The 15,130-nt window shown below is 36.4% G+C and overlaps 1 protein-coding gene across 1 annotated transcript in view; it reads right to left on the reverse strand.

The window, feature by feature from the left end:
- Positions 1–9,707: 9,707 nt before the first annotated feature.
- The window catches only part of LOC111142042 (NKG2-A/NKG2-B type II integral membrane protein-like), a 19,713-nt gene continuing 14,290 nt past the window's right edge, over positions 9,708–15,130 (reverse strand). Inside the window, exons 5-6 of the mRNA XM_022494970.1 lie at positions 10,113–10,216; positions 9,708–9,828 (exon numbers count right to left, since the gene is read on the reverse strand). Coding sequence (XP_022350678.1) covers positions 9,708–9,828; positions 10,113–10,216 — 225 coding nt within the window. The remainder of the gene's footprint in view (positions 9,829–10,112; positions 10,217–15,130) is intronic.

A 15,130-nucleotide genomic window follows, 5' to 3' on the forward strand; every position in this document is an offset into this window, starting at 1 on the left:
TTAAAGAGGCATATTCTAGTGTGAGGTCAGGATGGTGAATTAAAAAAAAAAAAAAAATTAAAAGGGAGAGGAAGAGTTAAAAAACCTTAGTTGTATCAAGAAACAATATGTAAACAGATATTCTAATTTCTTCCTTGATGCTGAGCACATATTTTGCATCTGTCATGTTGGAACATCTATAGAGGATTTACTGAACATTAGTGATGCTTTGGTGACACATAAAATTACAAAAGGATGTGATTTAACTTTCAGAAAATATACTTTCTGTTACATGAAATAAAGCCAATAAAAATTATGCAGAAATGGTAATTTGGCTACAAAAATATATGTATGGGCTTCACCTGGGCATATTTATCTGACTTCTTGAAACTATTGGGGAAAGAAAGTGACAAAGCTATGCAAACAGCCTGGGTTCAAGTCATTTAAAAACACCCACCACCACTTCAACAAACTATTCAGAAATTACTTTTGTTAAATGAGAATAACCACCCACCAACACCTCATCCACTGGCCTTCTTGGCCAGTTGGCTACAATTTTGCAGGTTTACATGGCCTGAGGGGGTATTAAGCTCTTCCTGTGTACCCCAAAGGGAGGAGGTGTTGAGGCCAAGGTGCAACTTTGTGGTGAGAAAAAGTCCTCTGGGGCAGGATGCTCACTTGAAGCTGTGACATTGAACCTGGATGTGGTCAGAGGTATATAGTGGGCAGTTGCCCAGAAATGAAAGTAAAAGGTCTGTGGTTAAGACCCAATGGAACTTGTGTAGCCTTCACTCTTTGGTAAATATGTTTGAATTCATAAGAAACATGTCCAAAGATCACTTCTAAAATTTACAAGAGCAAGAACGTAAATAATAAAGACAGAGAAATAGATCCGAGTCTGGGTGTGGATGGGCATATTGAAGCAAAATAGATAACAATATAGAGAACAAACAGATGGTTACCAGAGGGGAGCTGGGTGGAGTTAATGAATCATTATATTGTACGCTTGAAACTAATATAACACTATGCTGACAGTACTGGAGTTGTTTTTTTTTTTTTTTTTAAAGTAAGAAATCTGCAAACATACTTATTCAAAAACTAAATATTTATGCAGAACATTCAGCTAGGGATTATGTAGTGGGCAAAGCACATATAATGTAACACTAATGTCACTAGAACATTGTAATAGGGTGAATACAAGGCAGAGATTCGAAAAATCTTAAATGTATGCTTTGGCGAGAAGGGAGGGAGAATAGGTCGCCATCTTGGCAACTAACTAATGTTGTTTGGCACAGTTTCTTGAGCTCTTAATGGATAAATAATTTCTTGGTCCCATCTCAAATAAAACTTTCTGTAATTCTAAAAATAAGCAATTCTACTCAGATGCCATTTTATTCACAAATATTTTCACCACGTTAACTTCTCATCCTCTCCTAGGAGACTTAATTTTTTTGTTTAATATCAATTTATATGCTATAATGGGACAGAAAAAATTTTTTCCTGTGCTATTACTTAGAATTTGTGAATAAACAGCTATATAAGTAACAACTCTTTTCAAAATTGTTCTCAAATAAATCACAAGCATGACTTACAAGTCGGATGATTTCAAATTTCTGTCAGCATCGTACTTATTTTTCTTTGATTGGTTGTTTGTGTGCCATTTAACCTTACATTTCCTGCCACAGTGGTAATCTCCACATTCACTAAAAAACAAAAACAAAAACAAAAACAAAAACAAAACAAAAAAAAACAATAAGATGATATTTGTAACTTCTGCATCTTGCATCTGAATAGGTTTTGTGTTTATTTCAGAACTCTAAACATGAAAGGATACTAAAATTTTGTAGATGACATAAAATTTGGATATTACTTATCCCAAGTGCCTAAGGACATAGGCCTACAAATAAAACAGCACAGAAAACTGAGACAGTAAAATCAGGAAAATCAAATGAAGTTCATTATTGTCGGTTTATTAGGTGAGGTTATGAATAGGTGGAGATCAGGATAGAGTCTGGAACAGTCTGGAATGACAAGAAGCAAGTGCGAGAAGGAAAAGTCATAATCTTTTTTTTTTATTAAAGATTTTTATTTATTTATTTGACAGAGAGAGACATAGCGAGAGAGGGAACAGAAGCAGGGAGAGTGAGAGAGGGAGAAGCAGCCTTCCCATGGAGCAGGGAGCCTGATGTGGGGCTCAATCCCAGGACCCTGGGATCATGACCTGAGCTGAAGGCAGATTCCCAATGCCTGAGCCACTCAGGCACCCCAAGAGTCATAATCTAATCTATGTTTTTTGAATAGTAACATGTAGTAGTAAAAATCCTTTGAGGAGTTTTAAGCAAGAACTAACAAAGTCAGATTTCTATGTTTTGGGTAGACAACTGCTCAGAGGACAATGGATTTGATAATGGGAATAAAGAACAAATAAGAACAGCAGTTATGGGTCACAAACTGTAGAAGTAAATATGTATTTTACCGAAAATTGTCATGTTAGGAATGGTGAGTATGATACTGATTAGTGAACTAAACTGACACAGTGGAGGACTTTAAATACAACAATTGGTGAAGAGAAGAGTGGAGAGAGAAAAAGTACAGGAATGATGTATATGCGTCTAGATTTTGCCAAGTGAAATGTTGGTGTCACTAATCTGAGGATCTAGAATAATCAGTTTAGGGAAGGGGATAATGATGGCTGAACTTATGGACATAAAGTGTATGTCCAATAGTGATGAGATGGGAATTAAAAAAAAACAAGAAAATGCGTTGCCCTGGGTGCCAAGTGAAGAAAATGTTTCCAGAAGGAATTAATGAACTACTGTGTGTAATACTGCTGCTAATTCAAGTAAGATGACAGTTTATTACTGAACTTAAAAAATAGAGAATAGTTCCAGTGTACTGTTGGGGAAAAATATAATTTGTGAAATCTTTAAAGGAAAATGGAAAGACAGGAATTAGAAATAGATTTACTGTGATGCAGCTGGGTGTTCATTAAACTATCTTTTCTGGTAGTGATGAATTGTGTTTCTTGAATGTGTGTGCTATCAGTCAGGTGCACCAATACTGACTACAATCACGTGTGCTCTCTTTCATTATCACTTATCTGAATTTTTCCTATTGTTATGCTCTAATCTTCAAATGCTCTCCTTCATATTTGAGAATCTTTCATAGTTTCTACCTTGTTTTCTCATCTTCAATTATTCTTTCAATTCACTTACTTTCTCCCTAAATGTTTCTTTTTGTTTGTTTGAAAAAGAAAAGGTATTTAAATCTCAATTGCCAAGTATAGCTATAAATGTCATCACTAGAAATATACTTTCAGTTGGAAGAAAAGGCTTAATCAAGTCTTTATTTTTTCTAAATTTAAATTCAGTTAATTAACATATAATGTATTACTTGTTCCAGAGGTGGAGGTTAGTGATTCATCGGTCTTTTATTTTTTTTTTTAACTTCTGTTTAATGCTAAGTTATCCCCAAATATAACAGTCACAAAAAATCAGATTATAAAATGCAGATTTAAAGACCTGTGGAAATTTAGACCATAAAGTTTCTCTTCTCACTGTGGGAGTCTTTACATAGACCATTTACATACATTTGAAACTGGATCTTTTGCACTGTAACCTCATCTTAACTGCCTATTTTTCTACTGTCCTCTCTCAAAATTTCTAATTTTAACAGGTCTTTTCATAAGCTATCATGTTCACAGACCCTTCTGAAATCAGAAGATTCATATTCATTTTTCCTTTTTTGTTGTTGTTTTCTTAATTTTATTTATTTATTTACTTATCTGTTTATTTATTTATTTTATTAACATATAATGTATTATTTGTCATAGGGGTACATGTTTGTGAATCGTCAGGCTTAAACACTTCATAGCACTCACCATAGCACATACCCTCCCCAATGCCCATAACCCAACCACTCTCTCCACATCCCCCCCCTCAGAAACCCTTAGTTTGTTTTGTGATAGTAAGAGTCTCTTATGGTTTGTCTCTCTCCTGATACCATCTTGTTTTATTTTTTCCTTCCCTACCTCCCAAACCCCCCCACTCTTCCTCTCGGGAGGTCATATGATAATTGACTTTCTCTGATTGACTTATTACCCTCAACATAATACCCTCTAGATCCATCCACATCATTGCAAATGGCAATATTTTATTTCTTTTGATGACTGAAATATATATATATATATATTTGTATCTTTAGGGTAAACACCCAGTAGTGTGATTACTGGTCATAGGGTAGCTCTATTTTCAACTTTTTGAGGAACCTCCATGCTGTTTTCCAGAGTGGAGGCCCTAACTTGCATTCCCACCAACAGTGTAGGAGGGTTCCCCTTTCTCTGCATCCTCTCCAACATTTATCATTTCCTGACTTGTTAATTTTAGCCATTCTGACTGGTGTGAGGTGGTATCTCATTGTGGTTTTGATTTGTATTTCCCTGATGCCGAGTGATGTGGAACACTTTTTCATGTGTCTGTTGGCCATCTGGATGTCTTCTTTGCAGAAATGTCTGTTCATGTCCTCTGCCCATTTCTTGATTGGATTATTTGCTCTTTGGGTATTAAGTTTGATAAGTTCTTTCTTGATTTTGGATACTGGCCCTTAGGAGGAGTCACAAAGAAACACAGGTTGTAATTAAGGGAAGAACCTCATAAAACGTATGGCAGAGCAACACTTTCTAAATGCTGAAGTCTTATTTTATCTATAAGTTTACACTCATTAATTGCCATGAAATAAAATTTTTACATTAGTAAATTTGGTACATGAGATTGGAAAGACACAGCTCTGTACTTTTTGCATTCTCTCTGGAATTGAGTGCCTGCAAAGAAAACACTTTCTGGTCTGTTCCAATAACAGTAAATTTTAAAAAGGCACCATCTTCCTCTGAATTTAGTACTGAAATGAGTACAGTTTAACTCTGGGATCCAGAAAAACAAGCCCATTCATTATGTTGAACACCTAATGTATATTCTCAGAAGGTTAGACACAGGAAATTACCATTTCCCTGACTTCTCCACAACTCTTTCTATTCTGAATTCACTCTTCATTAACATTCTCCTAACTTTGTTCCATATTTAAATAGCTCCAGTGGTTTTGGTGGCTCCCCTAACCCAAGCTCACTCTACCAAATAAATCCCATGGCTTCTCATGGCTACGTGTAAGACTTTAGGCACCTTTTTATGAATGTTTAGATATGTAGTAAGTACTTTGGGAGAAAATTGGGAGGTGTTCCACATCAGGATGTATTAAGCAGCTTCTCTCTTATTTTCTTCATTTTCAATAATAAAAGTTCATACGTGTGGATGGGATGCTCCAGCATTGGAAAGAAGAGAGCATTTTGGTGTCTTCTTCCCCTAGGATCCTGTAGGATCCCCAAATCTAGGAATCAAACAGGTTATCTTGTCAAACCTTGACAGTACCTTTCAAATTTCTTCAATTCCAAAAAAAAAAAAAAAAAGATAGCCTTTAAATATGTCCAAAACAACATATTGTGGAAGGACACAGGGGTTCTTCTTCACTGAGAAAAAGAACAGTAATCATGACTTGATTTTCAAAATGGGAATGCATGTCCAGTAAAAAATTACTTTTGTTTAGTGTCCATACATGATGTGTTGAATTTCTCGAAAATCTTGTTTAAAATGCAATATCTTTGTTGTATATGAATGAATTGGTTAAATCGATGATATTTTTGATGCCACATTATACCAATATATTGAAACAATAGAGATTTGGATAGGTGAAAAGAGGAAGACAAAGTTTTAGACTTTGAGTTTTCTTGAAATCAGAGTTTACTAAATATTAAGGAAACAAAATAAGAAAAGAGGACATATAGCAAGAACTGAATGTGGTTACACATTATTTTAAGGATCTTTAGGGATTATGTTATATATTCTTCAGATCAGCCCTAGTCAGTGGCTACAATTATAGTCCTCATGTCAGATGATGAAACTGAAGCATGAAGTTTTTAACTAAAAACAACTGAGATATAGTGAATACTTTTGTGCCAAGAGGTGTTCTTCAAATAATCTTCAAGTAACTCTATGAATCAAACATGATTTCCATTGTATTTTCCAGGAGAGGAGCCTGAGTCTAAGTCAGTCACAGGGCTAAGACTGTGCATTCAGAAAGTACATTGAAATGACCTGGTTTCATTGGCGATGTCCTTAAACTTTACCCCATACTGGTTACTCCCATTTTTATATTGATTAGGGACCCTGGTAAAAGCATCTATAAGATGATGTTTACCACTAAACAAAACTACCTTCTGAGAATATTTGGCATAGAGGACACACACACACACAAACTAGATGGGAAGTAAAAAAGTAACTAATCTTTTTTCTATTTTCCAATATTTTTTTTTCAAACAGACTTATCTCATAAAATATAATGAGAAAAATATTCCTGTGACTATTGTAGTAGATTAGGTATATTTCAGTGATCTATATTTCTTCCATCTGACCGCTTTGAAAAGAGTAATTTTGCAGACAATTAAAGGCAAGTTGGGTCATGTGACTTCTTTTCGCAATATAATATGAGTAAGAAAGTGACATCTTACAAGTTCAGGGCCCAGGCATTAAGAACCACATATCTCCCTTCCCCTATGGTCTCACAGAACATAATAAATAAAAATAAAATAAAATAAATCTTAAAAAAAATAAAATGTTAATTAAAATATTAACTTAAATATTAACACATCTCCTTGCTCCTCTGAGAGGTACTAATCTGTTATAAAAGGTCTCTCACCTTTTATCTCACTCCTCTAAGAATAAAATGCTTAAGAAAGATCTGAACTGAATCTGTAGTCTGGGGTCAAGTTCATACATGCTCAGCCTACATCAGCTGAAACACCGCCAAACTATAAATGGTTGAATGAGGAATAAATTTAAATTATTTTTAAAGAATTTTTAAGATTTTATTTATTTATAAATGAAAGAGAGAGGAAGCATGCACAGGCAGGGGGAGGGGCAGAGAGAGAAGCAGCCTACCTGCTGAGCAGAGAACCCTCCATGGGACTGACCCTGGGACCCTGGGATCATGATCTGAAACAAAGGCAGCCACTTAGCCAACTGACCCCCCCCCCCCCCGGGAACCTTTAAATTATTTTTAAATGTCAATGCAATCTTGGGCAGTTTGTAACACCACTTTAGCAGTTAGTTAACAGTTGTTATTTACGTATTATATGAAATTAATTTTGAATATTCGTATAATTTCTCTATATGAGTTTAGGGAATAAATATAGAGAATATAAAGAACAAGTCTATATTCAAAGAGATAATGTATATGAAATACTAACTCATTTTGCAAGTTATAATCAAATGTAAGCTTTTTCCCTCTTGTGAATGAACTAGGGTAGAAATGTCTCTGAATAATTATCAGATTACTAAAGGCTTTCCCAAATTCTGTCGATACCCAACTCTGGCCCACAACAAGTATCATGATATTTTTAATTCTTGTTTTCTTTTTTATTTAACATTTTTTCCCATTAAAGTATTTTTCTAAGCATTGCAGTGAAGAGTGGCAAAAGTAGGGATGTGGAGAATTTAAGAAAACAGGGTTATCTTCCAAACTATCTGCAACCCAGGTGAGGAAAAAAAACAAACAAGAAAATGTATCAAAAAACACTGTTTATTATCCAAGGAAAATACCAATCTTGGTCAAAAAAACAAACCTAATCATTAATAATGCTGCACTAAAACAGATTCAGAAGACAGATGTTGGTTCAATTCTCTGAGGATGTGGGACAGATATGAATGGCTCTTATATAGCAACCCTGTTGTAGGATAAACTTGAGTGCCTGCTTTTTTCTGATTTGTTGTTTTTTACTTATAATAATTTATTACAATTGAAGATATGATCTTCTATCCCATGAGCATCCATTCAGGTGCCTTTCAACCAGTAAGCTGCTTTCATAACTGGATTGCTGCTCTCAAATATGCCCTCTAAATCTTCAGGTTGATGAGTCTGCCTTGGCTTAAAACTTGTTCCAGGCCTTGTAAGCTACCCCAGCTCTTCATACCTTTATAAGAAAAGGTCTTCAAACTCAGCGTCCCAGCAAGCCATCCATGATAGTGGCCTGTAAGCCCCAAAAATGTTGGTGCAGACCTATCAGAGACTAAAGTCCACCCTTTCAACTTCCAGCTAATTAAGTTTAGTGCCTGTTTGCCCATGGCTGGGGTGTGAAACTTAAACTTTAGGATCTTGGCACCCACTTCCACCCCTTTGGCCCTGAACTGTCCATCAGAAGCCATTAAAAGCCACAGTGCATTCATGCCCAACACCATTCCTAGGGAAAAGATTAGGATTTTTTTTTTTAAAGATTTTGTTTATTTATTTATTTGACAGACAGAGATCACAAGTAGGCAGAGAGGCAGGCAGAGAGAGAGAGGAGGAAGCAGGCTCCCCGCGGAGCAGAGAGCCCGATGCGGGGCTCGATCCCAGGACTCTGGGATCATGACCCGAGCCGAAGGCAGACGCTTTAACCCACTGAGCCACCCAGGCGCCCCAAAAATTAGGATTTTTGAGATAGCATTTTGTTCTAAATTAAGTCTAAGTGTGTCATTTTTCCATCATCTATACTGGTCATTTACATCAGCCATAATTTCACGACTATAAAAGGTGCACTTCAGGGGCAAGGTGCTATCAACTTCTCTTCCTTGCAGGCTCACATGAAATTGAGTTCTGTTGGTAAAAAGCAACAGAGAGACACAGCAGAAAGGGCTCTTCTTCCTGGTTTCATGGTGTTTGGCTGCTATGGCTTCGTTACCAACAGCACGCATGCAGGAAGTCCTGGTATTCAGCCTCCAGCAAATTTTGTGGCCAGTCCCAGTCACAGTTTCCTTCCCTCTGCTCTGTGCTTCCTAACAGGGGTTCTTCCTTCCTGCCAGTCACAGCCTGAGATCCAACCTTACCTCGTTCAGCCTGTGGACTGTGAGCTGTTCTGTCCCGGGTCAATGACTGCCATGAAGCTGTTTGTGGCCGCATTGTCTTCAATAACATCTAAATCCCATCTTCAGAGAGTAGATCTGTTTTTCTCAGTGTTCACTACTTTGGGCACTCTCCTTTTACTCAAAGGTATCTTATAATTTTCCTTATCTTAGCAGGCTTTCCTCTTAGTAGGCTTTCCCTTACAAATAATTAATAATTGTTTATATCAATCTTCCTCTGGTTTCTGTCTCCTGGCTCAGTTCTGACTGATAACATTGCCACCCTAGGTTGTCATATGTGGTCCCTTTAAGGGCTATGAGAAATCAACTCATTTGGAAATACGAGTGGGATTATTTACCTTGGTGAGAGCTTTATAGTAACAGTATTTGATATTATAATTTGTAATTTATGATTTAACAAATACCAAAAACTTAAGAAATGTATAATTTGTCCATGACTATTTATATTATTTACATTAATAAAATTAAGATGGAAAAACAGTTCTATGACACCAAGGGGGAACCTCAGGTACACTTTGGGCTTTGCGTGATTATGATGCAGGTTCCTCCTTGGTAACAAATGAACCATTCTAGTGAGTGATGCTGATAATGAGAGAAGCCAGGCACATGTGCATACAGGGAACGTAAGCTAGCTCTGTACTTTCCTCTTAATTTTGTTGTCAATCTAAAATTGCTCTAAAAATAATATCAGAAATATTTCTGAGGAAATAATTGGCTTTTAAAGAAATGAGATATATATAATTTTTTAAGATGGTGAGACAGCATTATACCAAAATTAAGTGGCTAATATGCCTGGTGCTTACAAACATATGTTTTCCTTTCTAAACAGGAGTCAAAAGAACATTTTCTTGAGTCAAAATCAAAAAATTGGCAATTCTTGTCACTCTCTGAGGATACCGACAACCTGAAATACAGAGAATTAGATTGTATTAATCTTAGCAATATATAACATAATATTCTGTTGAATAAACAATTTATTTAGACAAATAGTTATATCTCTAAATCTGCCCCATATAATTTTTCTATAGAAACACCTCAACAATTGTATTTATATAGTTGTTCACTATATAAACTATATATAGTTTATATATATATATAAACTATATATATAGAGTTTGCTATTGCTATTTTTCTTCGTAAAAGCAATTCTCTTAAGTCATGAAATATAAATGTTCTCAAGAAACTTACCCTTTGGAAAAGAAAGGTGAGCCTTTTGGCCACACAGATGAATTATAGTGGCTTCTCTGGGAGAATTTAATCCATGAAGAATGAATGAAGACATCCAACAAACACTATGAGAAAGCAAATTTTATTAGAAGTCAAATAAAAGCTCATAGTCATTTGAATTTTGTAGTAATAAATTTAACTCTTTCTTACTTTATAGAATCTTTTAAACTATCATATAATGTTCTATCATTAGATATTCTTTCAAACTATCATAAATGTTACACACTGGACATATTATAAGAGTATCATAGTAGGAGTGAGCGAAGAGGACAAACTTACAAAGGCAACAATTTCTGGGTCCTAAAAATTGATCAAAGGTTAACAATATTTTATGAAATATCTATCATTGAAAATCACTCCTAGTGATTCAAGCAAGAAAAAGCACATCCGTAGTCTTCTTGTCCAGCACTGCTCCCTTGCCTCCCTGCCTGCCCACTGTAGCTCAGTGATCCAGAAGCTTGTAGTTCCACAATTTGGAAAAGCTGAAGAAAGCAATGGTGTTGGTGCCACAGACTCAATTAGCAGTAGATAAGGGACTGAAATAGCCCATTGACTTTTCAGCTCAAAGTGATGATTTCTTTTGGTACAAATGAAGAAAACCCATATGTTTACTAGTCAGATGTTGTGGTCAAACACTGTGACCCCCATAAATACTTAAGATTCTGTTACTGAGAGTACAATGGAAGAGTTGACAAGAACTCTCTACACACACTTGGTGGATGGAAAAAATATATATATATAAGCATATAGGAAGAGGATACCAAGATGAACCCAGTAGAAAATAGAACTGCTAGTAAAGTTATGAGCAATCCCCCCCTTCTCTTCTCTCTCTCTTTCTCTCTCTCTCTCACACACACACACACACACACACACGTGCACACACACACATGCACACATATCACATGGCAGATGGTGGAAGCTCTAATGACTTGCAGTCTTTGCACACAGTCTTTGGAAAAAATTAGTGTTTGACATCTAAGCTACAAAGGGCAAGCCCTAGGAATGTTGGCTCAAAAATAAAAATAAACAATAAGAATTTGGAAAAACTGAGCAGACCTATCAGCAGGCAGACAGAAAATTTTGCAGTAAAACTTTTTGCAAGTTTCAAAAATAATAAATCAAAGAAAAATGAAATAGAATGCATACTTAATAAACTATATTATCAAAAATTCTACCTAAAAAATTTAAAAAGAATGAACTGGGAGGGGTGCCTGGGTGTCTCAGTCAGTTAAGTGTCTGATTCCTGGTTTTATTTAATCATGATCTTGTGGTTGTGGGATTGAGCCCCTGTCAGGCTCCACAGTCAGTGCAATCTGCTTCAGATTCATTCTCCCTCGCACTCCACACCTCCCTGCTTGCATGTGTTCACTCTCTCTTTCTCTAAAATAGATAAATAAAATCTTCAAGAAGAAAAAAAAGAGTGGAAAGGAACTGGAAAATGTCTTCCATACTAAGGGAAAATAAGGTCTATAGAAACTTGTATGGAGATAAGATGTTAAATTTATTTGAAAAAAAAAGTATTTTAAAGTAATATTTAAAAATCTATGTAAATTATAAAGAAAACTATGTTCAAATAATTAAATGAAAATATTATGGCAGCAATAGTTCAAGTAGGAATTATCAACAGAGAAATAAAACTATGCAACTAGAGCTCAGAAGTCCTGTTTATAAATACATACCTCAAATGAAAAATTCACTGTATTGGCAATACAGAAAATTTGTGATGCAGTAGAAAAAAATTGATCAGGTTGTCAAAGGAGTAACATAATTTATTCATCCCATAGGATGAGAAAGAAAAAAGAAAAAATAACAATGTTCAGGACATTCCAAATAGTATCAGAAAAACCTGCATAGGTCGAAATTCAAACTGAGGACAACAGGGCAGAAAAAAAGAAAAAAGACAACAGAAAAAAAAAAATCCTAGGGCAGAATGTATGAACAACTTCTCAAATATTTAAAAAATAGTCCTGGACACCAGGGGCTTAGCAAACTACTAGTAGAGCACATAGAAATCCACAACAAAGAATTCATAATGAAATGGCTGAAGCACACTTCCAAACCACAGACAAAAAAATATTCCCGAGGGAACAGAATAGATCATGAAGGGACCTGAATCAGTGTGAAGATCAGGGAATGGGTGATAATATCCTCCACCTCCAGCAGCATTAGACCCCATCATCTACCACAGAATCCCTATCTGCCTGGCATAGTATTTCAGATTGCAGGGGGATAACATCAACAAGATGAAGATACACGAAACCCTAAATTCCCCATGTAAACAATAATTTAAAAATATACCCAGACACAAAACTATGTGTATTTGGTCTAATCATTTTTGGTCATAATCATATTTGGTCTAATCATTTTTGATGAGTGTGCCCAAACTATGTGTATTTGGTCTAATCATTTTTGATGAGTGTGCCAAGACCATTCAGTAGGGAAGGGACTGTATCTTTCACAAATGGTGTTGGGAAACTGATTATCTGATATAAAAGAATGAAATTGGAGGCCAATATTTACACCATATACTAAAGTTAACTCAAACCAGGTTAAAGACCTAAACACAAGATATAAAACTGTAAAATTCCTTGAAGAAAATATGAGGGGAAAGGGAAAACATTGTATTTGGCAATGATTTCTTGATATGACACCAAAGGCAAAGACCACAAAGGAAAAGTCTGTTGTAGACAAATGGGCTACATTAAACTAAAATGTTTCTCTGACTCAAAGGGCATGATTAAGAGAATGAAATGACAGAGTATGAAAAAAAAAATGCTTGTAAATCTTATATCAAACAAAGGATTCATATCCAAAATATATAAGGAATCATATGAGTTAGTAACAACAACAACAAAAACCAAATAACCCAATTTAAAAATGGGCAAAGGAATTAAATGGAGATTTTTCCAAAGAAAATATACAAATGGTTAAAAACATATGAAAGGATGCTCAATATCACTAGTTATCAGAGAGATGCAAATCAAATTCTCTAAGAGATATTTCCTCATACTCCTTAAGATGTATACTATTAAAAAAAAAAGTGTTGGTCTTACCAATACACTATTGTTGGGAATATATATTGGTGAGCTATTATGAAAATATGAAAAACAGTATGGTGCTTCTTCAAAAAATTGAAACTAGAATTGCCATATGAATGAGTAACTCCACATATAGGAAATATATAAAAGAATTGAAAGCAAGATCTCAAATAGATATCTGTTCACCCATGCTGACTACAGCATTATTCACAGGAGCCAAGAGATTGAAGCAGCCCAAAAGTCCACTGACGGATGAATGGATCAAGAAAACATAGTATACACATACCAATATAATATTATTCAGCCTTGGAAAGGAAGGAAATCCTGTCACATGCTACAACATGGATGAAATGCCATGATGTTCTGCCCCACCTATCGGGTTCCATGTTATGGCTCTGGGTCTTACTGTAAATGGTGCTTCTCCTGCTCTGAACCGCAACCCCATCCCAGGCCTGGACTCTGAGCTGCCATTGCTAACACCAGGTTGCTGCTGCTTGGACCTTTTCCTCCACCTATGGAAGCTCAAGGCTCTGACCCGTCATTGCTAGGGCCAAGCTCTCACTTGAGCCCCATTTTGTAGGTTCCTTGACAGGGTCCTGAGTACTCATTGGGGGTACTGTACTGCTGCATCCCAAGACAAATTTTCAGCTCCCAGGTCATAGCTTTGAACTGTTATTGGGGGTTAGACTGCTAGAGCTCTATGCTCAGCTCCTTGGGTCCTAACACATGATTTGAAAAAACCACCACTGGTTCATGCTGCTGCTATCTTGTGACTGCTACTTGGGACAGAATTGAAACTTCGACTTATTGTCCTCAGACTATGCTGCTACCACACCCTGCCCCACAGCCTCACGTCTCAAATGAATCTTGTCATCCAAGAGCCCATGTCACTGCTACATTCTTCCCTCCAGCCAGCCAGAGTCACATGGTGAGCCCCTGAGACCCAAATACAGTTTCCAGGGAATATGTGCACATGTCTGCACCCCAGACCCGAGTGCCACAGCCACAGCAAGTGCACCTGTGCACCAACACGCAGTTGCTATGGTGTTTCCATTGGTACCTGATCCTGGATGATAGCTCCAATAATGCTTTGAGAGCTCTGAGGTCAGCATGCCAAACTAGACACCATAAAGGATCCTCTCAGCAAGAACTTCTTCCCATGGATGACACAGGAGAGAGTGGGATGATATGTTTAATGTGATCAATGGGAAAATGACCTGTCAACCAAGAATACCTCACTCAACAAAGCTGTCATTCAGAATTGAAGAAGAGATAAAGACTTTTCCAGCATCTCTGAGGATAGCATGTCAACGTTTTAACTCTCACCCAAGATGGCAGTCAGAGGAGAGGAGAAGCAAGATCCTAGTGATGGTTGGTTAATGCCATGTGTCAGAAGAAATGTTAACTATTAGACCTGCCCTATGGAAATGTTAAAGTGAATTCTTTTTTTTTTTTTTTTTTTTTTTTGGTAAAGATTTTATTTATTTATTTGACAGAGAGAGAAACCACAAGGAGGCAGAGAGGCGGGCAGAGGGGGAGGGGGAAGCACGCTCCCCACCTAGCAAGGAGCCCAATGCAGGACTGGATCCCAGGATCCTGAGATCATGACCTGAGCTGAGTAAGAGGCTTAACCCACTGAGCCACCCAAGTGCCCATTAAAGTGAGTTCTTAAAGCTGAAAAAAAGACAAAAATAAGTAACATAAAAACATATAAAAATATAAAATCACTAGTAGAGGCCGAAGGATAAGGATATTGGATGTTGGTAGAGGCAATGATTTTGTGGATAAGTCACCAAAAGCATAGGCAACAAAAACTAAAATAAAAAAGTAGGACTGCGGGAGGAGTCAAGATGGCGGAGAAGTAGCAGGCTGAGACTACTTCAGCTAGCGGGAGATCAGCTAGATAGCTTATCTAAAGATTGCAAACACCTACAAATCCAA

This window comes from Enhydra lutris, unplaced genomic scaffold (assembly GCF_002288905.1).
Source record: "Enhydra lutris kenyoni isolate GAN:26980312 unplaced genomic scaffold, ASM228890v2 scaffoldscaffold7, whole genome shotgun sequence".
Taxonomy (NCBI): domain Eukaryota; kingdom Metazoa; phylum Chordata; class Mammalia; order Carnivora; family Mustelidae; genus Enhydra; species Enhydra lutris.